Raw genomic sequence first — 25315 nt, forward strand, 5'->3', positions numbered from 1 at the left:
TTACTTGTTTATTTTTTAGTTTACAGTTAGTATTTTCTATAATCTATCTCTGATTTCATAACGTGGGTTTTTGCAGACAACAAACAAAGCAAACAAGCATGTATACACAGAGAACTTATTTTAGGCTGGAATCACGCACCCAGTGGCAAGTCTACATTACCATCAACCACATTCCTAGACCATGCCGACATATAATGCAGAAATTAAAAAGCTCTTGCAGAATCACAGATCCAGCCACAAAAGGATAGAACATTATACCTCTGTTTTGCTACGCGGCCATTCTTCCATGCACGCCTTAGCCGCCAATGAGCTGCTTTTGGGGATCTCCGGTGTTCCTGCAACAAAGAAAAAAAAAAAACATCAAGTTGATACGTACTGAGGAGCTATCATTATTTCTATGCAGATCTACGCCATTTAGTTTCGAAGATGCCGGGTATGCCATTATTTAAGTTTGGGGGTGAGTTCTTTATCCGTCCTCCGAACGGGTCAAATCCAAAAAGTTCGTACATATGTTCAGGGGTGATCCAGGTTGTCATTCACGAATATTATAGGGAGAAGCAGTGTTCTAAGTTCCAAATGGTCCGCATACATGGGCCCCATACAGATCTCAGTGTTATTTCTTTTGTCCAGCAACTACAGTGTCCAGTTATTATTTATATCAAGTTTGGGGGTGATCTCACAGATAATACACCTATGCAACCCAGCAGATCCTCAACATGCAGGCATAGCACAGTCACATGCGAGTATGAATTGTTACCTTTGGTTTTCGATCCGTGTTATTTGTGTCTGGCTTTGCTGTTTTTCGTCAAACTGGGGTCCTTATCATTTCTTCCGTTGTTATGCCGTCATCCAAGCCTTCGAACTCTGCTCTGTGCATAAATAAGAGCACGGATGGATGTTATATTTTTTCGCCCTTTGGTTAGTCACATCACAGAAAAATGTTACTTAAAATCTAGAATCAAAACCAAAGTGTAGGGGACACTAAGTTTCTACCTGCTGTTGGATGAGTTTTGGAGTATTAGCTATGGATCTATGAAGATTGGGTGTTGGTGCCTTACTTTTGTTGTGGATCCAAGAGTCCTCGCAGAGAAAATAGTTGCATGTGTTAGTTCTTTACTTTTCCCATGAAAATAAGCTCTCTAGCACGCAATGGCAGCAAGGAAAGAGTTTTACCTTTGCGATTTCGGGTTGTGTTACCGAGACATTGATGTTGCAATGAGGTTGGAGGAGCGGCTAATGTTTTCCAGTATAGAGAAATGAGAAACATTTTAAAGAAAAGAGGGCTGCGAGAAATGAGAGACCTCTCCGTTTCTCTAGAGCAAAAAGGCTTAGGATTTCTTAATATAATTAGAAATGAGAGAAAGGAGAAGTTTTGAAATGGTGGGCGCTGGACTTGAGAGGAAATGGAGAAAAGAAGCCCTTTCCAGATTTTTTAGAGAGAAAGAGGGCAACGAGGAATAGGGAAAGATTTTTTAGAGAGAAAGAGGGCAACGAGGAATAGGTTTGAAATGAGAGTAGTGAGAGATGTCTCTCATTTTTCTAGAGAGAACAAGGGGCTTCGGGGTTTACAACAAATAATAATATTATCCTTCTGCACAGGGGATGGGAATGGACAGAAGAGAGCCGTTTGGCTCTGGGCTCGAGGCTAGTGAAAGGGAATCCAAAGCGTGTTCAAGAATAGCTAGGTTTTTTTTTTTTCAAATGACAGATGCAGCTGCTACACCAGCTTATATTGTATCTGTTGCTAGGTTTTGACACTAGTGTGGACTTGTACATGTTGGTCAGTGCGCCTTCGCTGGTCCCAACTACCAGGTCCTGCTTTCGAATCCCCAAAGTGTCCCGTAGTGTTTTTGTTCTCCACATTTTTGGTCAGCACACCTTGGCAAATTCACAGTTTCCCTCTTCAAATCTCTGGTGTGTTAGTTTCTTTTTCCTTTTCTTTTCTTTCTTGTTTTCTGTTTTATTTTCTTTTCTTTTCTTGTTTCTTTTTCCTATTTTGTTTGCTTAGGGTATTTTCTTTATTTTTTATTTTTGTTTTACATTTTCTAGGATTTAGTAGTTTTGTTTATGTTCTTGTCTCTTCTATTTATTTTCCACACCTTGAGGACAAAGTGTGAAATAAGTTTGGGGGTGGGAAATAACATTTTAGGTTTTTAATTTTTGTGTCAAGTTAAAATTTTCATTCTTTGTAAGTTAATATCCATAGATTATTTTAAACGTTATAGCAAATGGACATGGTGAAGATTAATCCCACATTAGAGTCTTTTCTATTTATCGTTGCTTAGACACTAATTCATGAATTATACTTTGACAACTTGCACATTCACATCAACATGGTTTGTGGGGAGTGAGATTGAAACACTTACTTTTAGTCTAAGTTTCATTTTTAATTTTTGTTCTACATAAAGTAAAGTTAGTTTGTGTTATAAAGTAATAATTGTCTCACCCGAGACTTTGCCTAGTAACCGGGCCAGTCCTGCCTAATCAGCAGTGATTCTCGCGTCAAACAGTAGAGTTTTGGCATGGGGCAGGGTGGTTAGTTGGTTTCGTAGCCTTTTCAACTCGGGTTAATAAGTCCTTAGGGGTGTTTTACACCTAGTGCCCTAAAGCCCTAGTGGTTTGGGAGTCATTGACCTAAAGCTCGCTACATGGGTTGGATCGAAAGCTTAAGTGAACCGACATTGCACGACCACTACTGTTACTGAAAAAAAAAAAAAAAAAAAAAAAAAAGTTCAAAAAAAAAAAAAAAAAAAAAATCAAGAAGAAAAATAAAAATAGTTATATTTAAAGTTAGTATGTGTGAAATAAAGAAGGACAAGAGGTACGGGTTTTAGTCGAGTCTCCTTAGCTATGTTGATTCACTTTACACCAAAGGAAGCTCGTGAATTCTTTTCTAATTGATTCTAAATGGCTTAGACTCTGTGGTGGGATTGGTTGGAACTTTTGAAAAGATGTTATGATTTTTAACATGTTCTATGGATTGCAACTTTGAAGGTGAAAATTTTTGTCAGTTAGTTTTAGTTAAGTTCTAGTTTGTTAGTGTTTATTGTTGTTTTCGAGTTTTGTTTTGCTTGAGGACAAGCAAAAAGCTAAGTTTGGGGGTATTTTGATGAGTATATTTTATATTATATATTTAACCCTATTCTTAGTATATTTTGGTTAATAATTTGGAAGAATTTTGATACTTTGAATTATATTTCCAATATAGGATTTTCGACTTCCTCTGGAGCAAAAGATGGTCAAATGGACGAATTTTGGAGTAATTCCAATTGGAGGACGTTCGTGAGTCACTTAGCTTGATCGTGTCAAAATATCAGATTTTTCTACCAAGCGAATATGTTCTGGTAATAAAATAAAGGAGCAATGTGCAGTGCTGGAATAGTGACGTTTCGGGCTTGAATTGCATTTTTTGAGCCCAAGATGACCTCGGATGGGTTTGTGGCCTTCTGGAGATGTGTTCAGAATGTTCTTATCTTTAAAACAAGCTATCTTGGGCCGGATTTGAAGGAGATTTGAGGCTAAAACGTGGCTGAACAGTTTCTGTGCAGTTTTTCCTAGTTTAATTAGGAATTTATTTTCTATTTTATTTTATTATTATTTAGTTTCTTAGTGGGAATAAAATACTTTAGGGTTAGGGTTTTTGTTTTAGCTTTGAGGGAGATATTAAAAGGGCTTGGCCGTTCTCATTGTTTAGAGGCTTTTCTTTATGCAACTTTTGGAGAGAAGATTTTGGGCAAAGTTTAGAGATTTTCAGATTTTATTCTACAAGGTGTTTTCATTCTTTTTTCTATTTCAATAAAGACTATGATTTTTAGTATGAATATGCGTAACTAATTCTTTTTGCTAGGGCGAAGCCATGATCCTTAGCAAGAATATGTAGTCTCTTTTTACTTTGCTTATGAATTTATGCATGCAGGTTTTGGAATGTTAATCACTGTGCTTTAAACTATCTATTTGTCTTAGTGATTCGCGACCATCAGGATATTTGGAAAAGTTATTTGATGCAATTTTGGCGGAGGATTGTCCCTAAAATTGACTAAAGCTTCTTGTGGTTAATATGTGTAACCTCTTAGGATGGACGACACGTTTTAAGGGTTATATGGTTTTTTAAAAAGGTTTTCATAAAACTTAATGAGTCTTGCATGTTCACATTCGATCTGAACACCACGGACGGGTTGCATGTTAGATATACGTTCTATGTTGGAGGTTCCAAGTAGGATATACCCTAGGAAAATCTAACTTTCAAAACATACATGTATGGTTCATAAGTAATTTAGAAAAGCTACATAGGATTGTTAGGGTGACGGCGGAACCCTAGTACTTTCTCTCTTTGGATCCTAAAAATTGTTCCCCTTATCTTTCTTTAAAGTTGTGGTTTTTAAGTAATCTTTTTAATTAAATTCGTTTTTCTTAGTTTAGGTCATTAAATCACCTCTTTCAAAAGAAAAACTTTGTTTTAATTAATTAATTGAGAATTGATTTTGCTTTGATCTCTTTAAATTAATCCTTGTGGAGAACGACCTTGCTTGAGTCAATTATACTACAATAACCTTGTTTCTCTTGCAAGTATTTTAGATGTGTTTAACCCTTTTACGCAGGTGGTAAAAATTCTATCACTGCTAATATTATTATAAGTAAATGATTAATTATCAAAATAAAATTACATCCGAAGTTAATTATAATTATTAAAGTTCGCATAAAGTTTGGTGGAGAGGAGAGCTGCCAATATTATTTCAAGATGGTCAAATTAATGGAGAAAAAAACTATATTGTAAGGTCGATAGTTTGGTCAAGTGCAATTATGGATCATGCACCCCCACACTGCACATGGAAACTCTTCCAGTTGTCCCTACATCTTAAGTAACAACAGGTGCCAGCCAACTTTGACTAGCTACTTGAAGTTTGGTTTGTTAATCCAAACCGGTGAAGAAACGTCTAGTAATTACGGCAACGACTTCGATGCAATTGATACGTCATCATTTTAGAACCACACGTACATACATGATGCAATCATATATATGTGGAATTTGGCGTAGAAAAAAAGAATTTGATAAACCCTATTATCAAAATTCAAAAAGCGTGGGCTTCATATGACAAAGGTGTGGCTACTGCCTCGAAAGCCGTTCCAACTTCCAAGTGTCCCAATTTCATAGAGGTGGGTTGGCTCTCACGATCAATCCGACTTGATCTTTTCTTCTTGGTTAAGGTTGGCTCTCACGATCAATCCGACTTGATCTTTTCTTCTTGGTTAAGGTTTTAGTGGTCCATTTATTAAGTGCATCACAGATCATTCACTTAATCATCTTTTTGGCTCGCACGATATGTTTCGTTTTGATACAACCGACATGGGAAATGAGGATGAGATTAGTGGACATTAGGTGCAACGATATTTAAATTAATTAGTCCTTCACTTAATCATCTTTTTGGTGCAATGAGGTTTCAAGGCTAGAATGTAGTACACTACACACCCTAACAATGGTCAAACGTAGTGTGCTGCTGTATCGTGTTGCCTAGCTAGCTACTTATTCATATTTTGTGGTTGCGAACTGGCTTCTGGGATTGTGGTGGCAACACAAAAAATGATGAATTCTCAGGCAACACGCATGTGTGCCGATCAGCTTAGGGTTCAAAAATGTGAAAATATGATGTACGCATTATGTATACCGGTTCAATTAATCGTTTTTACTTTATACAAGACCAACGTGCGTTGTCTTGTTATTTGATTGACTAAAAATTGTTATGCTAATATATATTTGTGACCTCAGCTTATCAAGAAATATGATTTAATAATAATAGTTTTGTTCTCCTTTGGCTCTCTTGATTTGATTATATACACTAAAAATTGATTTCACTTTCCTGCCTGCTTCCTGCTTCTGCATGCATACAATATTGCTAAGCTTTGCATTTTGGACATATTGAATGTTTTATAACTCTTTTGTCTTTGAATTACGTTGTTTTGTGGATGCGCGGGATCGGTGGTTTGAGATCGCTGTCATGCAAATAGTACAAACGTTAATACAAAGATTAGGCAGAGGTAACTTGTGTAATTTCTGGTGCCGCTCTATGCTGTGCGCAGGTGTGCTCATCGCCTGCGCGTAACGTGTTGGAGATGAAATCCCAGTCTTCCACCCCTAAGGCCTTAAAACCAACGGATGTAATGAGTGTTAAATCCCTTGTAGGCAACCCGTGCGCGGGGGAGAAATTCTGCCGACACTGTTTTCTCACCCATTGAATGAACTTATGATTGGTTTGGTATTGTTATGCTTTGAAAAAAATCTGTTTTTGCTGTGCTGTGAGAATAAATGGCTGTGAAATAAAGCAGCAGAGTGTTTGGTAAATTTTTTTGTAAAAGTGCTTTTTGGGAAGAAAAAAAAAAAAAAAAAACAGTATGACAGTGTTTGGTAAACTTTTATGTAAAACAACTTTGACTGTGTGAAATGACAAAAAAATGGTAAAATACTAGATCTGCTATTAATTTAATTTTCTTAACAAATAAAGGTGAATTACTAAATATACTTTATTTTTAAAAGAAAAATATTTATAAACTTTATCTTAAATATTAATTAGTATGACAAACCACTTTAATTGAAATATTTTAGATTGAATAGCTCGGATTCATTAGTACAATATTGTTAATGTACTTGAAAGTAGTCTAATTAGATGCATTCATCAAACTTGCCGCTATTCTATTTCTTAATGCCTCTATCTCATGTGATTCTTCAACTTCATAATTTTGGTATTCTTCATCATCATCATCACTACTATTGCTCTCTTCACAAAAGTCTCTAGGTCATCAAAATGACGATCACGTTCAGAATACCTCCGTATGTAGTTATGAAAACCATTGTAGCAAACAATCTTCACTTGCTTATTGAACGGGTAAAGAGCCATTGTAGCAATTCACAAAACAATCAAACAATCAACAGCAACTCACAGAACAATCAAAATGCTAGGAGCCTTATGAGCTCTTTTCTCCCTCCCTAGCTTTAGGAGCTCGTTGTAGAATCTTTATTTTAGGAGGTAGATAGGGAGTGACGGGGTAAAATTTTCCAAATCCTCCCTAAATTTTAACTAGGAGCTCATTTAGGGAGCCCATTGTAGATGCTCTTAAAACTGAATCAAAAGTTCCTGGTATATTTGATGCTTATAACTGTTGCCCTTAGTTCTCTAATGTGCGTGTCTGCGACTTTGCGTGTATATATGTGCTTCTTGTGATAAGTTGATAACCCATGATTACATAAATAAGCTTGACTGGTTATTTTTTTCTCTGTGAAGGGCTTTGGCAACAATAAAGTTGGATAAAGAGACAAAGAAGGCTCTTTTCTCTGTGAAAGGCTCTTTTAAAAGGCTCTATCCTGTACAAAGTGACTACACACACAAACAGATTATTAATGCATGCAGATGATTACTTGTACAGTTACTTCCCATGATATCGTTTTCCCAGATTCAATGAATCAGTCAGTAGGACCTAAGAGGAAGTCGCGAGAGTATATTGGCAACGATATCCATTGAAAGGTCTGGCTTGTCTACTTCACTTGACACTGAGATATCAGATGTAAGTAACTTTGAGTTTGTCAACAAAAATATGAGTCAACATAATGTAAGTAACTTTAGAACTGGTGGTTTGGTATTGCTGTGCTTTAAAAAAAGTTGATTCTGCTGTGCTGTGAGAATAGCAGCTATGAAATAAAGTAGCAGAGTGTTTGGTAAACTTTTCTGTAAAAATGCTTTTGAAAAAAAAAAGAGCAGTATTAGAGTGTTTGGTAAACTTTTATGTAAAACAGATGTGAAAAAAAATCGGTTTTTCAAAGCTGGGTTTTGCAGCTTCTTGTTTTTAGCTTTTTTTTCATCCAAAACTGTGAAAAAAACTGAAGCTGAATGTTTACCAAACACAAAAACAGCTCCCAACTTATTTTAGAATCACTTCATTACCAAACCAGGTCAATCAGCTCTGGCACAAAACAAGTAAAATATGAGTCAACTAAAATAGAAAGAATAAAAAATGGAGTCTTGAAAATCTGAAAGGGGAAATTAGGCAAATCCTAGAAATGGGCATTAAGAACTTCAAGGTCATGGCAATGAATCAGTAGGAGCAATGCAAACCCTAATTTTTTCTCCAATTTTTTTTCTCTCTCAATTTTTCTTGTTTCCTCCCCAAACCTTATTTTTTCCCCGAATTTTTTCCCCAATTGTTTCCTCCATCTCCAGTTTTTTTTTTCCTGACACCCATACAGTCAGCAAACACCTCTTCCCACCCCTCTTTCACTCTCACTCTCCCCATTCCCAAATTTAAAAATTTAAACAAATAAATAACGTAATTTTAGACAAGAGAAGCTTACCAGAGGAAGGAGGGAAGGCGATGGCGGTGTGTGAGAGAGTCTGAAAGGGTTTTGATAGAGAGGGCATGCGAGGGATCTGAAAGTGTGAGGAAAAACCAGGGCGAAGGCAGGAGAAAAGGGAGGGCAAGGTTGGCAAAATTGAAAATTTCATTAAAAAGGTTACTGTAGCTCCGTGTTTTCAACCAGAAGTTGTTTTCTAAAGCTGCCTTTTGCAGCTTTTTATTTTAGCTTTTTTCATCTGAATTTTCGAAATAAAGTTGTTTTGAAGTATTTACCATACATCAAAAACACCCCCAACTTATTTTGACAACCAATTTTTGAAAAATCACCTCAATTCCAAAAGCAGCTTCAATATACCCACCACAGGCCTAAGTTTGTAGATAAAAATCACCAAGAAGAATTTGAGCTGATTCTGAAATATCGGAGCCCAAACTTAGAGTAGATTTTAAAATGGATTTGAGATTTTTCGTCACCAGACTTCACCCAGCCAAGTTGGCCACGATTACAGTACACCCACCCTCGCCCACCTAGGAAATCCCTTGATCTGAACGCACAAAACCCTTTGGAAAATTGACCTTTTGATAAGCATCCTGGCTCAGAAAATGATAAAACCATGCGACCAAGAACCATATTCTATTGTCTTAGTGCACCGTACAATTGATTAATCCGTGCTGTCTATACATAACACATAAAAGTTAACATATTCCCGCTCATCTATCTCATTTGTAGAAGAGATGCAAATGTTTCTATTCAACTTTTAATAAATTTCTCTTCCTATTGAGTAGAGAAACGTAAAGAGTGAGGTTCTTTACATTTTGATCTCGTTAAAATTTGAATGGTGTTGTTGTGTCCCATATATTGGTCCCATTGAGTAAAGAAATGTCTACATAATTCTATCACAAGCAAATAACGTGTCCTGTATCTCGAGAATTATGATAGCGGAAATAAGCCTTAGAAAGTAAGCATCTAAGGTCATTTCTGTCACAACCCGTCCCGGAATTTTAATTCCGAGGACGTGAAGTTATGAAAATGCCCTTAAACGGGACTAAGGGGCGTAAAATATGTTGTAACTTGATGATTTGGGGATTGGGTGGGAACCCCACATCCCTCAAATCTCTCCCCCATTTCTGCATCTTGTCTCTCTCCCTCCTCCCTCACAAACCTCTCATTCTCTCTGTCAGTTCTCTCTCTCTCTCTCTCCTTCGAACTCACACGGACCACCCACAAAACCACCCTAAAACTATACCAACGAAGGATCTAAGACCACCATCGTTCTCCTGAAGACCACACGAACACGATGGTACCAATTTCAGGTGAGTTTCACTTCGGAAAACATGGATTTCAATTTCACTGTGCGTGTGCACTGTTCATGCACACGTAAAGATTGATGTTTTTTGGGATTTTGAAGCTTGTAGGAAGCTTGGTGAGGTCCTAAGGAAGCTCGGAGTGCTTCGTTTGAAGGATTTGGACGTCGGGATCACGAACTGTAAGTCCGGCCGAATTTTTGTATTTTTGGAAAAGTTTGATTCCGTTGTTTTTAGGCCCTAAAACTAGTCCAACATGGTAGATTATGATTAGGGCTTCATTTTGGTATAAATTACGTGAAAAATGGACGTAGGAACACGGAGAACGACAAGTTCAAAGTTTGGCCGGAGCTTTCGGGGCTTTTTCCGGCGAATCCACGGCGAGTTAGGGGTCAAGGCAGGTATGGATGTGTTCGTCTCGTCAATACCTTCATTTTGATATATAGTACGTCGAAAATGGTTAAGAAATGAAGAAGTTATGACACTTTGAAATTTACCCAGAAATTCCGGCAAAACACCATCGCCGGCGAAACCAGTCCGGCGACGCGAGGAAGAAGACGCGCGCGTGGGCAGCGCGTGAACAGGGCGCGTGGGGGCGCGTGAGAGCTCCAAATTGAGTTCTGAAAATTGTCACGAGTTCGTGACGTCGCGTAGATCACCGTGGTATATTCATACACCCAAATTGAGCAACGTATGAGAAATTTATGGACGAATGTTTGGTGTATGTGCGTTAAATAACGTCAATTTGGTTACTTTTTGTATAGGTGAAAATTATACAGAGGAAGAATGTAACCAAGCTAGGGGAGGTTCAGGGACCTATGAGACGTCGATGTGATCAGTGAGTGGGCAGTTACTTTTCAGTATATATATATACGTATGCTTGACGTATTTCCCAGAAATCGTATTTTAAAAGAAATACGAATTATATATCCTGTCATATATGCATCATATTTTAATATGTGCATTACTATAATTATGCATACTGTTGCATGGTGCTGAGGAGGCCCAGGTAAGCTACATTTGAAATACATTTGATATACGTACGAAATACGTTTGGAATACGATTGAAATACTATCATCACATGCATTGGTAGTGGCATACATTTATATATGTGTATTTGGTGCTGTGGACGCACAGGTAAGTGCCAGGTAAGTGGTATTCATGTTTGTATTCAGTAGTAGCTTGAGATGCTTAGAGAGCTCATAATCTGCACCCCCGGTGTTAGTGCTCCCGCCCAGGGCCAGGGCATAGTCCTTCACGTGATGTTCACCCGCACCACACGCTCGCCTTGGATCCAAGTTAGGTGCAAGCCTTGTCGGACAGACCACATTAGGTGGTTCCGACTCGTAGGTGACCCGCGATTATTCGCACAGTCTTCACGTGATCGTAGCACTAGAGCGTATATATTACACCCAGTCCTGTCGGACAGACTACATTATGTGGTTCCGACTCGTGTGCAGATTCAGATGTTGAGTTGAGATTGGAGCTCTAGATGCAGCGGTACATGTCACATTAGGTGACTCCCGGCTGCCAGATTATATGTTATTGATGTGAATTACGCTTGAGCATTTATATTTGATTATGAGATTCTGTTGTGGCATATTCTCAAGCATTAATGGCATATTTATGAGCATGAATGATATATCTTTGAGCATGACTGGCATATCTATACATACGTATATATGTTATTTTCTGGGAAACTATACTTGTTTTACGGCGAGGAGTTAGTATATGCAAAAGAGAAAAGAAGGTTTTGAATACGTTCGTTTTGCTGACCCACTCAATTTTGTTTTGCGCCCCTCCAGGTTCAAGAATTGCAAAGGTGTGGTGACTACGAGGAAATTCAACGGTGTTCTGACAGAATGGACAAAAATTAGGACTCACCTTTGGGTGTTTCATCTTAGAAATTGTATCTTTAAAGCTTCCGTACTGTGTAAATGGTTACGTCACTCTCACGTGACGGCCAGCATGCCTCCTTCGGGACGGGGTGTGTCAATTTGGTATCAGAGCCAGACTCATTTGTGCCGGTGTGCCGACGAGGACGTCGGTCTCCCTAAGGGGGGTGGATTGTAGTATCCCACATCGACCAAGTGAGGGTTGTCCTTGGGCCTTATATATCCATTCGCAACCTTGTTGGTTACCAAGACGCGTTTTGTGGCGACGGCGCTGGCTTCGGCTGGAGGTACCGGTTCCACAGGAACAAAACCGTGCGGTAGCCCTGCCCTCGGGCCAGGGAATGCCAAAACGGACAATATCTTGGTGACGGCGGGTTGGGATGTGACAATTTGGTATCAGAGCCAGACTTACTTGTGCCGGTGTGCCGACGAGGACGTCGGTCTCCCTAAGGGGGGTGGATTGTAGTATCCCACATCGACCAAGTGAGGGTTGTCCTTGGGCCTTATATATCCATTCGCAACCTTGTTGGTTACCAAGACGCGTTTGGATGCTGCGACCTAGTCCAGATCCAGAACAAAACCGTGAGGGGTTGGATGCTGTGACATAGTCCAGATCGCAACCCAAAGCGGACAATATCTTGCGAGGTAGGGGCCAGTACGCTGCGCTGCGCTACTCTCGAATACGCGTTTTGTGGCGACGGCGCTGGCTTCGGCTGGAGGTACCGGTTCCACAGGAACAAAACCGTGCGGTAGCCCTGCCCTCGGGCCAGGGAATGCCAAAGCGGACAATATCTTGGTGACGGCGGGTTGGGATGTGACAATTTGGTATCAGTGAGTGGGCAGTTACTTTTCAGTATATATATATATACGTATGCTTGACGTATTTCCCAGAAATCGTATTTTAAAAGAAATACGAATTATATATCCTGTCATATATGCATCATATTTTAATATGTGCATTACTATAATTATGCATACTGTTGCATGGTGCTGAGGAGGCCCAGGTAAGCTACATTTGAAATACATTTGATATACGTACGAAATACGTTTGGAATACGATTGAAATACTATCATCACATGCATTGGTAGTGGCATACATTTATATATGTGTATTTGGTGCTGTGGACGCACAGGTAAGTGCCAGGTAAGTGGTATTCATGTTTGTATTCAGTAGTAGCTTGAGATGCTTAGAGAGCTCATAATCTGCACCCCCGGTGTTAGTGCTCCCGCCCAGGGCCAGGGCATAGTCCTTCACGTGATGTTCACCCGCACCACACGCTCGCCTTGGATCCAAGTTAGGTGCAAGCCTTGTCGGACAGACCACATTAGGTGGTTCCGACTCGTAGGTGACCCGCGATTATTCGCACAGTCTTCACGTGATCGTAGCACTAGAGCGTATATATTACACCCAGTCCTGTCGGACAGACTACATTATGTGGTTCCGACTCGTGTGCAGATTCAGATGTTGAGTTGAGATTTGAGCTCTAGATGCAGCGGTACATGTCACATTAGGTGACTCCCGGCTGCCAGATTATATGTTATTGATGTGAATTACGCTTGAGCATTTATATTTGATTATGAGATTCTGTTGTGGCATATTCTCAAGCATTAATGGCATATTTATAAGCATGAATGATATATCTTTGAGCATGACTGGCATAACTATACATACGTATATATGTTATTTTCTGGGAAACTATACTTGTTTTACGGCGAGGGGTTATTATATGCAAAAGAGAAAAGAAGGTTTTGAATACGTTCGTTTTGCTGACCCACTCAATTTTGTTTTGCGCCCCTCCAGGTTCAAGAATTGCAAAGGTGTGGTGACTACAAGGAAATTCAACGGTGTTCTGACAGAATGGACAAAAATTAGGACTCACCTTTGGGTGTTTCATCTTAGAAATTGTATCTTTAAAGCTTCCGTACTGTGTAAATGGTTACGTCACTCTCACGTGACGGCCAGCATGCCTCCTTCGGGACGGGGTGTGTCAATTTGATATCAGAGCCAGACTCATTTGTGCCGGTGTGCCGACGAGGACGTCGGTCTCCCTAAGGGGGGTGGATTGTAGTATCCCACATCGACCAAGTGAGGGTTGTCCTTGGGCCTTATATATCCATTCGCAACCTTGTTGGTTACCAAGACGCGTTTTGTGGCGACGGCGCTGGCTTCGGCTGGAGGTACCGGTTCCACAGGAACAAAACCGTGCGGTAGCCCTGCCCTCGGGCCAGGGAATGCCAAAGCGGACAATATCTTGGTGACGGCGGGTTGGGATGTGACAATTTCAGTCTGTGACGGTCAGGGCCGACCCTGAGGGTAGCCAGGTAAGGCGATCGCCTAATTCCCCCGACTTCTAGGGGCCCCCAATTTTTTTTTATATGTATGTATTAGTATATAAATACTTTTAAAGTAAGATGGATAACACAAAAAACTTGGTGGCGTAGTGGAAAAGAAGACATTTATTTGGTTACCATCTCTTGTTCGAAACATGATGAAGACTCCCCAAACAAGTATTGTTTTTCCAAATGTAATTAGAAAGCCTAATCTAATAACAATTTAGATTATGTAAACTCAATTAGTACATTTGCATCTAAAAATGCAAGACATGTATTATCTAATGTTTTTATATTTTTCTTGTAGTATTAATTTTTAGGGTAGATCTCAGTTTACTACCCTCATGTTTCGTGGTTTTAAACATTTAGTACATCAAGTTTATTTTCGTCCCAGAGTCATACCTAAAGTATTAATTTTGGGACAGTCTCATACATCTGTTAGTCAAACTATTAAGTCTACCGTTAACTGATGATGTGGCGCCTATGTGGATAATGACTGGTGACACACCCCGACCAAAATCAAGGCGTGCTGGCCGTCACGCCTTGATTTTGGTCGGGGTGTGTCAGTTTGGTATCAGAGCCAATCCTTGGCCGGATGTGTGTCGACGAGGACGTCGGGCCCTTAAGAGGGATGAATTGTGACATCCCACATTGCCCAGGGGAGTGGATCATGTAAGCCTTATATGTATATTCTCATCTCTACCTAGCTTGAGGCCTTTTGGGAACTCACTGGCTTCGGGTTCCATCGGAACTCCGAAGTTAAGCGAGTTTGGGCGAGAGCAATCCCAGGATGGATGACCCACTGGGAAGTTCTCTTATGAGTTCCTAGAAATAAAACCGTGAGGGTGTGGTTGGGGCCCAAAGCGGATAATATCGTGTTACGGTGGAGTCGAGCCCGGAATGTGACAACTGGACGCCACGTGTCATTAAAAATATTAAAATAATTAATTAAAAAACTATATAAAAAATTAAAAATTAAAAAAAAAACAAGAAAAAAACCCAGAACCCCCTTCTCTGCAAATCAAAACAATAAAATATTCCGATCAAATCATTCCCAAAACCCAATTTTTCAATTCAATCCCCACTCTCAAACCCTAAAGTTCACTTCTTTCAGATCAAAAGGAAAACCCCAATTCAATTAGTTTTCAAAGTTTCAGTAAAATTCAAACTGAAAAACGATGTTGAACTCAAACCACCACCAACCCCCATCTCCCTCACTCCCCATTCGTCTTCCCCACCCGACATCCTTCCATGCCCTCCACCCATCCATCCTTGTGAAACCCTCATAACCACCACTGTGAACCCCTTACTCCACCATCCTCCATTTGAGAAAATATAAAGGTCTTATCTTCTTCGTGGGTTTTTTCCAGGCAATGGGTGATATGCGGCAGTTTCAAAGAAATGCCTCCAGCCAGTTTTTAGCGCCGGCGTCTCTCGGGTTGAGTGGGGATGGCAATTTGGGTCCCCCAATCCCACTAGTGGTTGCGGCATTTCGAGTAGACAAAGGGAACCCTGTCAATCGCACATGGCAGCAACCTCGACCTGGGTCAGATGACGGCGGCTCACCTTGATTGCAGATTCGAGGCTTCGTTTGACTATGTAGACCTGGAATTTAAGGAATAGACGCTTAGATGTGTCTGATTTAATAAAAGGGTAGAGACTCAAAGATGGTTATGACCTGTGAGATCCAAGATTAAGGGTTTTCGTTGGTTTTGAAGAATTCAGGGAAATCAAAGGCGTTGTTTTGGTTTTCTGCGAAATGGAGGATGCAGTTGTTAGGGTTTTCTGGTAAAAGACGAAGAGGGAGGTTTTGGGTTCAAGCAAGTCGCCGTCACCACTGCCCACTCCCTTTCCATTCTCAAGACCTCGTATCCGCCATCCGTCGGTGCTTTCTGTCGAGATCTGACCGCCTGCAGTACGCCGATCCTCAATTTCCACACCAAGGGCTATTTTATTGTTTTGATTTGCAGAGAAGAGAAGGGATAGAGGGAATTTTGGGGGAAGGGAAGGGGATGGGTTTTTGGGGAAGGAGAAAAAGCTTGGTGGTAAGGGTGGGTATCAGGGAAGAGGAAGGGTGTCGGTGGGTGAGGGGTGGTGGGGATGGAGGGGTGGTGGGGTGGAGGGTGGGGAAGACAAAGGGGGTTCAGGGTTTTTTTTCTTGTTTCTTTATTTTTTTTATTTTATATAATTTTTTTAATTAATTATTTTAATATTTGTAATGACACATGGCATCCGGTCATTGTCCACATAGGCCTCATGTCACCAATTAACGGCAGACTTAACAGTTTGACTAACGAATATATGAGACTGTCCCAAAATTAACATTTTAGGTATGACTCTGAGATGAAAAAAATTGATGTACTAAATGTTGAAAATCAGGAAATATGAGGGTAGTAAACTGATATTTACCTATTATATTAGTATTTGATGTAGAAATACATTTTTTTTTCATGTATTAACGAATTATTTCTTCTACATATCAATGTACAAAAAGTCGGATGTTCGATAATTCTAGAACCCCACTTTTAAAGCTTGCCTAGAGCCTTCAAATTCTTAGGGCCGGCCCTGGTGATGGTGCCAATAGGCCTTTCCAATAGCTTGAATGGAAACAGAAGTTACAACAATACACTTGTTTTGTACCTCCTGTCATTCTCATGTTGGACCGACTCCCAAATGGTTTTGATCATAAGGAATTTTCAAAACTTTCGTAGCATACGAAAGGAAACTGGACTTTTTCACTTCTTCGATTTCTTAAAACTCATTCAGCTATGATCTAACCGACGATGTTATTCAAATCCCATCATCGACCTTGTTCCCATCTGATGTCCTATCCTATATATATTGATTATAAATTTAAAAAGAGAGAGGGACAACAGGAAAAATGGGGAAGGGTCCCTTCTCTTTCAAGCGAATTACTACTGAGTATGATGCAATATTTCTCAGAACTTCACTAACTTCGTAAGACTAATGAAGGAACATTTCATAGTTGAATTCTAATGGTACAAAGCTGTTCTCTACGCCCAGAGAGAATTCCAAAAACATATAAATAGAGAACTGAGAAGCAGCAAATACCAGTTTCACATTACATTTTCAGTGTGATGAGCTTTGTCGGTAAACTAAACAGCCCAACATCTAAACAGTAACTAACTCAGATGAACTTCTAGACTCTAACCATGACTTGACCGCAACTTTTGTTGTCAAAAACCAGCCAGCCTTGTCTAAGGCCTCATGGAATGGAGCATTCAATTCCTTCAAATGCGACTCAAATACACTCGCCAGACCTTTCTCTGAATACTTATGTTTCCCATGTCCAGTATTAATTCCAAGCAACGGCAAAAGCTCCTCACCCGATTCCAATACCCGAGATAGGTCATTGATCCAAACATGTAATGCAGTCAGAGCTGCCCCAAGAGAGAGGCCCTTGAGATACAAAGACCACTAGGTCTGAGAACTTGACTATAAGCCTATATATATCTGAAGTGTGATCCCCAAGTCTACTAGCTCACAGGCTCTCTCCAAGAGATTGAGGTTCACACAAAGATCAATCAGGCAATTGCAGTAAGCCTTCTTTACATCCGAACCAATCGAGTTAAAAAGTTGTGATGCTTCGTTCTTGAAGTTTTCACTACTTTCCTGCTTCTCCACTAGAAGTCTTACCACATACCCTAGTTTTTCATCAGCCCTCTCAACGCAATTCATAAGCTTGCAAAGTTCTTCCTTTGGTGTTTGAGTCATCGCATTCAGGAGACAACCACAGAAACATTAATCTGGTGTTATACCCAATTCTAGGAGTTGATTGAATATCTTGACAACGTCATCAGTGCGTTTTGCCTTACCGTAGCATTGGATGAGTGATGTCAAAATAAAGATGTTTGGCTCCAAACCAGCTTCTAACATCTCATTCAATGTTGCTTCTGCCTCTATGACTTTCCACGCTACAGGAATATATGGTAATCATGGACGAAAAGGTCCAACCGTCAGGCTTCAGTGTTTCAGAAAACTCTTCATTTCTTCAAAACTCTCAACGGCTTCGTCGGTGTAACCAACATCAGCACACATAGCTAAAAGGGTGTTATAGAGAATTACATTTAACTCCAGTCCCCTTTCCTTCATCTCTTTATAAACATTAAGAGCATCATCACTGTAGCGAGCTCTACCATAGGCCCTTAAAAGAGTTGCATAGGTTACCCAATTTGGTGAAAGCCCCTTGCTGATCATCTCTCGGTAAATTTTCTTGGCCTGCCAAGGCCTCCTAGCTCTTCCCATAGCATCCAACAAAGTGTTATAAATAACCAAGTTTGGCTTAGCCCCTATAGCTTTCATTTCCTCATAAACATTCAAGCACCCATCAAAATTCCCCGATTGCCCGTGAATTTTGATCAATGTAGAAAACGCCACTGGATCAATGCGCCACATCTCAGTCCTGGCCCGGTCATACAAACTGAAAGCAATTTCAACCTTACCAGCACGTCCATAGGCGTCAATCATAGCCGAATAGGTAACATCATCCGGATTACACCCAAAACCGGGCATCTTCTCAAACCACTCCACAGCCTTATCAGGCAAAGAACAAATCCTAGAGCAACTAATCATAGTCGAAAAGGTAACATTATCGGGTTTAACACCTCTCTGGAGTATTTCGTCGAACAGCTTCTCCGCTCTCTCCATATCCTTACCCTTCCTACACACTTTCAAAGTCACATTATACAAAATCACCTCCCGCTTTGGTTTCAACCTCTGCTGAAAGTAATTAAGCGCAAGCAAAGCATTTTCCGGATTGTCCATGTTATTCAGAACCACCACAGCGTCTTGTTCCAAAATATTATCCCCTAAACCTTTTAAAGCTTCGAAAACATCACTTTCAATCGGGTTGCAAGAGTTCAAATACTCAGCTACTTTCACCAAAGAAGCGTACCTGGAATTGTAGGACTTGTGCCGCAGCTGTGAAGCTCTGGGGCTGCTGGGATTGACCCAGATATAGCTTTTCAACAAAGACCTGGAATTTCCATCTGGGCTCTGAATATTTCCAATTTCTGGAGCTTTGGAGTTCTGGGCTTCTTCTGCAACTGGGTCTTGCAAAGAAACATGGTGTATTTGCAGAGAGGTTCTTGACTGAAATTGCAGTGAAGGAAAACTGAGTTTGTGGGTGTTAATTGCAGAGCTTCGGAGTCGGAAATCAATCGGGGAAGAAGAAGAAGAAGAAGGGAGAGAGCGGGAGGGAGTTTGGGGGTTGCGGAAGAGAGAAGAGGGTGAAGAGCACAAGTGATGAGCCATATTCCTAACCCTGTGGGGGATTATGAAAGGTGCTTTTCTTTTGCTTTGCATTCACAGAGGCAAATTTGTCAGCCTGCAGCGTGGACAAATATCTTTTTGAACTTGTATCAGGGCTGGAGGTGATTTTACGGGTTCGGAAGATGTTCGAAGCCCAACTTGAATTTCCAAGAGCTTTACGATTAGATAAAAAGTTGAATAAAATAGGCATTGTTTTGTATTAAGGAAAATGTTATGATTAAGCTTTTTCATAGCAGTTTTATCATCGTTTTGTAGGTCCAAATGTTCAAAAGCTTACGTGTAGGAAAGATGAGTTTAATATAAAGAAATCACAAACGAAAACAAAATTGTGAGTGTTAACACTCACAAAATTTGTAGAAAATGCAACAATTTATGTTATATAAGGAGTTCAGAAGCATTCTTATCGTAATAGAAAATCAAGAATAAAATCAACACCACCATCCAAATCTCCATAATGTCCCATAAGAATTTTAAGATTCTTACGGTTTGAAAAATTTGACACGAATATAGGTTATATATAGTTCTTAAAAAAAAATCTCAAAATCGACAAAAAAACTGTAAATATTAGCTCACAAGTTTTGAGAAAACCAATTAAATTAATTATTGAGCATAAGAATATCTTGTAGAGACAGAAAAATGTTACGAGCCGTTAGGAAATGGTGGGTTTTGTAGAAACGGTATTAGCCGGAATACAAACATGGTGTTGGATTAGACACGTGGGGTTTTGGCTTTTGCTTATTTTTGTATAAACATGTCAATCAATTCTCGAACAAACAAAAGGAGAATGGAATGAAAACCAGGCCTAGGAGTAGTTCTTCCTTATGGGAACACAGTATTGCACACGTATCTAGGTTGTTGCTACTACTCTCTTTCTCTGTCTCTTGTTGACATTTGGAGGGGCCGAGGGATCAAGGATTTGTTTAGTTTAGAGTAATGTTAGATATATTAAATTTGTAAACAAAATTTGTAAATTAAATGATATGTCATTAATAAGAAAGTAGCATATTTATAAATGCTTAAATAATAATCCAAGCATCAATTTTGATGTCATTTAGTTTACAAAATTTTGTTTACAAATTTAGTTTCCCTAGCATTGCTCTTTAGTTTATGGTAGAATCTAATGATGTGGGGACTGAAAATAAGGATATAGTTGAGCATTGTTAAATGAGGAATGGTAGCTAAATTTCATTCTTTAGTTTACTCATATGAGACCTAGGAGGCCAAGGGTTTGCTTCTGGGTGGGAAATTTACGTGAATTGGAACACACTATCCTAACCAACTAGTGTAACTCATATAAGTCCAGGGAAGCCAAGAGATTGCTTCTGGGTGGGTTTTTGTTTTGAAAAATTAATGAAAAGGGCTTCAAAACTTTGAGTTTTAACCAAAAGCCACCTATTAAATTTATTTAATGATAAGGAAAGAAGAGAGAGAGAGAAAATAAATAAATAAAAAAACCTAACACTGATCAGAGAGAAAAAAAATAAATAAAAAAACCTAGCACTGATCGGCGGGTCGGAAGTTGAGAAATGGAGAAAGCATTGAAAATCTACGCGGAAATTATGAGATTGGTGAAGAGGTTGAAGAAAATCCCCTCTTGGCAGATCGAAAAAGTAATAGGGAAAGAAGGGTGCTAAATCCAGAAGATTTGCGAAGAGACCAATGCCAATATCAAAATCGCCGACGTCATTGCTGTGTGTAACACTCTCTCGGTTTTGTTTCATTAGGGTTTTGTCAGTTGGGTTTTTCGATCGATTTTGTTGCTTTTTTTTTTTTTTGTAGAGACACGAGGAACATGTGGTTATAATAAGCTCAAAGGATAGTGATGATTCGAGTAGTGATGCTGAGAAAGCGATGCAGCAGAAAGCTGGGTTGATTTTGAAGGCGATCAATGGATGTTACTTTGTGTTTTCTGGGTTGGCATGGTGAAGTTTGAATTGTCAAGTCGTTGGGTTCGAATACTTTTTCATGTTAGTGAATTTGTAACGAAAAATGAATAATTATGTCAATTTACAATCACTGAAGTATTTACTTTAATTTGATAGTGCATTTAGTGTTGTGTTTGTAGGGCACAACATTTGCATTTGGTGGAGGAGAAGAGGAAGCCGCTGATGGGCGAACAATAGAAGAAAATTAAGTAATTGGTGTAGAAAGTTAAAAAACTGAAGAGATATAGAGAAAATTTGATGCGGATCAAAGAAAATTAGAAGAAAAAATGTGTTTGGAAGGTGAGAATGTGCCAAGAAAATTCAAGAAGAGGAGAGAGAATAATGTAGTACCGTTAAGTTTCATAAACAGTGTAGTAAGTTTCATAAACAGTGTCGTAAATTTTCATAAACAATGTAGTAAGTTTCATAAACAGTGTCGTAAATTTCATAAAAACAGTGTAACAGTTTCATAAACAGTGTAGTAGTTTTATAAATAGTGTAGTACCGTTAAGTTTCATAAACAGTGTAGAAAGTTTCATAAACAGTTTGTGTGAGGATGCGTGGGTCCACGTGTTAGATTTTTTTTAATTTTTTTAATATTAAAATTATGTCATTTTTATTAAAATTTAAGTTCTTTTGTCATTTTTATTAAAATTTAAGGGTTTTTATTAAAATTTAAGTCTTTTTAATTAAATAAAGTTATAAAATAGTTTTTTTTTTATTAAAATAAACATAATACAAGCTCTTTTCATGAAAGTTCTCTTTTTGTTTTTGGTAAAGAAAGAAAAAAAACATAGTTTAGATTAGAGCATGCGAGTTGAATCTGGTAGGAGAGAAAAAAGGTTAGCTTTTGGAAAGGTAAATATAGAAAAATAATAATGAGTTTTTTTAAAGGAAATAAAAATTTTGTTTTTGTTAATAGAATTCATGTTACACTTAATAAATGAGAAAGATAAGTGAAAAATGCAAATGAGGAAGGTAGCTAGATTCTTCTGTTCACACCTCCTCAATTCCACTCTTGACCAATCTCTTGTTGGTAGTTGATGAAAATCAACTTGCAAAATGGGAAATAACTAATAAGAACGCATGTGCACTGTGCAGGACAAAGAAGGGAATGTGGAAGGGAAACTTTAATTGCATTCAAAATTGTAGCAGGCACCAACTTCTTCATCTTCATCTTCATGATAGGATGTATCTCTTTCTCTCTGTAGTCTATATTAACGATATAATGAACAGATTAACGTGATTGTGACTTGACAACTACCAAGATCAACAACCAACTTTATTATTCACTTAACAATATATGCCATAGGGCACTCCTATCATATTAATATCAAACAACAAACACTGCTAAAATATTATCCCGAGATTGAAGAAGGTTTCACGATCCAACAAGATGATCGATGATTTACATGACTGTGCAAACTGAGGGATTTTCTTCACAATACCCCCTGCTGCAACCGCCGTAACTGTCATACACAGGCCTCCCATAGTAACCATCATACTGGATGCACGGGGGTGGCCCCCGTCCATAACCACTGTAACACGGCCCACCTGCATGCCCATGGTAACAATCCGTACAACACGTTCGGACAGGCGGTGGGTACCCTGGCACACAAGGAACCGGCTGCATAGGAGGAGGACAAGGCTTAGGTTTTTCAGGCTCAGGCGGTGGTGGCGGTGGTGGCTTGGGTTTCTCAGGCGGTGGTGGCGGTGGTGGCTTGGGTTTCTCAGGCGGTGGTGGCTTGGGTTTCTCAGGAGGTGGTGGCTTGGGCTTCTCTGGCACTTTGATCTCGATGCTTTTTATGGCACATCCACCTTTGCAGCAAATCTTGTCCCTTATCTTTTCTGGACTACAGCATACCACCTTGATCACCACTTGGTTTTGCTTCTCGTCGTATATTTGGTCTCGTATTTCTCTTGTTCACAAACACACATTAATGTACTCAGTTTACATTTAATCTAAATTAATCTTAATTTCCCAAAAAGGAAGAACTTTAACTTTGATTTTTCATCAAATAATTATAGACGAATCATGGAAAAGAGAGACTCACGAGGGAATTTACAAAGAACTTTTTTGACCTTCTTGTAGCATTTGCGACACTGAAGATCCACCTTCAGCACCATAGTCGTTACCTGAATTGCCCATATTAATATTAATAGAAAAAATATGTACATTAACCAAATATTGACAATAATGAATCTTCAGAAAATATATAAATAATACAGAAGATTGTTGTGCAAAAGTGTTGACAAAAAGAAGTGGAACAGTGCTGCTGGACAACCAGGGTTCTGACTAACTGACAGGGAAGAATCATCGTGAAGGTATGTGGCAAAATCATTAACAGAGAGAGAAAGAGAGGCAAAAAACAACAAAATAGCACAGAGGAGGGGACTTGGATTCTTATTAGGATATAAATAAAAGAATAGGAACAACAAAACTTAAACAAGAGCTTAAAGCCTTCTAGTTTTAGCCATACGAAATCATCATTTTGGTTATCTGCTTATCCTCGGAAGAAGAAAAAAATGAAGAGAACAAAAACTATACCAAATATTGCGTACCTTTTCCTTTTCCCCCATTGTAGTGAGTAGTGGATGCTCTCAGGCTCAGATCTAAATGATAACTTCTCAACTAAAATGATTGAATGGGACGACTGCTCTCACGAAACCGACTCATATATATATATATATATATATATATATACAAAAATATATTAAAATAGTAATACAATTCGGTGGAACAAAGCAAAGGGAAAGAGAAGGAAAGCAATATTTGATTGAAGTGGTTTATTAAAAAAATCATGACAAAGTGCTTGTTAAGAAAGGAAAAAGAGATTATTTTCTTAGGGATCTTATGATTGTGACTATTCATTGTACATCATGCGGTTAGTTTTCGTTAGATATTATTTATATTTAATTTTAATTTTTAAATTTAAAATAATTTCTGACCACACGATGAACGATAAACTATCACGATTACAGGATCCCTAGAATCCCCAAGCGATGATCCTTTTCCGTTAAGAAAGAGTGAAAAAAAAGAGAGAGCGCACAATAGTTCGTACTTAGGGCCAATGGGATGTGAACACGTTGATATTGGAAGGTTGATTTCATGATATGGTAGACAACCACAAGTGATGAGAAATTTTATTTTTTAAAATTATTAATTTTATTTTTTAAAATTATTAATTTTATTTTTAACACAAGTAGCTCACATTTTTATAATAATACGTGATGTACCATTTTATATTTTAGACATATTAAAAAATCTCACGCTTTAATGATTGAGGGTTGTCGTTATAGAAATGACTTTCTGATGACCTCTAAAGTTGCAATTTCTTGCATATGCTGTGCTGGCTTTGATTCACCCACCTCACCTTCCTTACTTTCCAACTTCCTGCTAATATTATTATAAGTAAATGATTAATTATCAAAATAAAATTACATCCGAAGTTAATTATAATTATTAAAGTTGGCATAAAGTTTGGTGAAGAGGAGAGTTGCCAATATTATTTCAAGATGGTCAAATTAATGGAGAAAAAAACTATATTGTAAGGTCGATAGTTTGGTCAAGTGCAATTATGGATCATGCACCCCCACACTGCACATGGAAACTCTTCCAGTTGTCCCTACATCTTAAGTAACAACAGGTGCCAACCAACTTTGACTAGCTACTTGGAAGTTTGGTTTGTTAATCCAAACCGGTGAAGAAACGTCTAGTAATTAGGGCAACGACTTCGATGCCATTGATACGTCATCATTTTAGAACCACACGTACATTCATGATGCAATCATATATATGTGGAATTTGGCGTAGAAAAAAAGAATTTGATAAACGCTATTATCAAAATTCAGAAAGCGTGGGCTCCATATGACAAAGGTGTGGCTACTGCCTCGAAAACCGTTCCAACTTCCAAGTGTCCCAATTTCATAGAGGTGGGTTGGCTCTCACGATCAATCCGATTTGATCTTTTCTTCTTGGTTAAGGTTTTAGTGGTCCATCTGTTAAGTGCATCACAGATCATTCACTTAATCATCTTTTTGGCTCGCACGATATGTTTCGTTTTGATACAACCGACATGGGAAATGAGGATGAGATTAGTGGACATTAGGTGCAACGATATTTAAATTAATTAGTCCTTCACTTAATCATCTTTTTGGTGCAATGAGGTTTCAAGGCTAGAATGTAGTACACTACACACCCTAACAATGGTCAAACGTAGTGTGCTGCT

General features: G+C 38.8%; 1 protein-coding gene, 1 long non-coding RNA gene and 1 pseudogene across 3 annotated transcripts; 1 reads left to right on the plus strand and 2 right to left on the minus strand.

The window, feature by feature from the left end:
- Window positions 1–9947: 9947 nt before the first annotated feature.
- Window positions 9948–11632, plus strand: LOC148693958 (uncharacterized). The gene is made up of 4 exons (XR_015951876.1): window positions 9948–10043; window positions 10144–10305; window positions 10407–10480; window positions 11449–11632. It is a non-coding gene; the product is annotated as an uncharacterized LOC148693958 (long non-coding RNA).
- Window positions 11633–16828: 5196 nt separating this feature from the next.
- On the minus strand, window positions 16829–19614 carry LOC148693959 (pentatricopeptide repeat-containing protein At4g16390, chloroplastic pseudogene; annotated as a pseudogene).
- A 2587-nt stretch (window positions 19615–22201) lies between these two features.
- On the minus strand, window positions 22202–23800 carry LOC148693960 (uncharacterized). Of its 2 annotated transcripts, none has more exons than XM_088677151.1 (3): window positions 23649–23800; window positions 23141–23222; window positions 22202–23003 (listed from the first exon to the last, which is right to left on the minus strand). In XM_088677151.1, exons 1-3 carry the CDS (start codon window positions 23664–23666, stop codon window positions 22495–22497), a joined length of 609 nt encoding a protein of 202 aa, XP_088533277.1. In that variant the 5' UTR covers window positions 23667–23800; the 3' UTR covers window positions 22202–22494. The 2 variants fall into 2 exon arrangements, with proteins under 2 accessions (XP_088533277.1, XP_088533278.1); XM_088677152.1 differs by having other exon boundaries at window positions 23635–23740.
- Window positions 23801–25315: the final 1515 nt, after the last annotated feature.

This window comes from Pyrus communis, chromosome 10, assembly GCF_041283825.1.
Source record: "Pyrus communis isolate YQ-2024b chromosome 10, ASM4128382v1, whole genome shotgun sequence".
NCBI lineage: Eukaryota > Viridiplantae > Streptophyta > Magnoliopsida > Rosales > Rosaceae > Pyrus > Pyrus communis.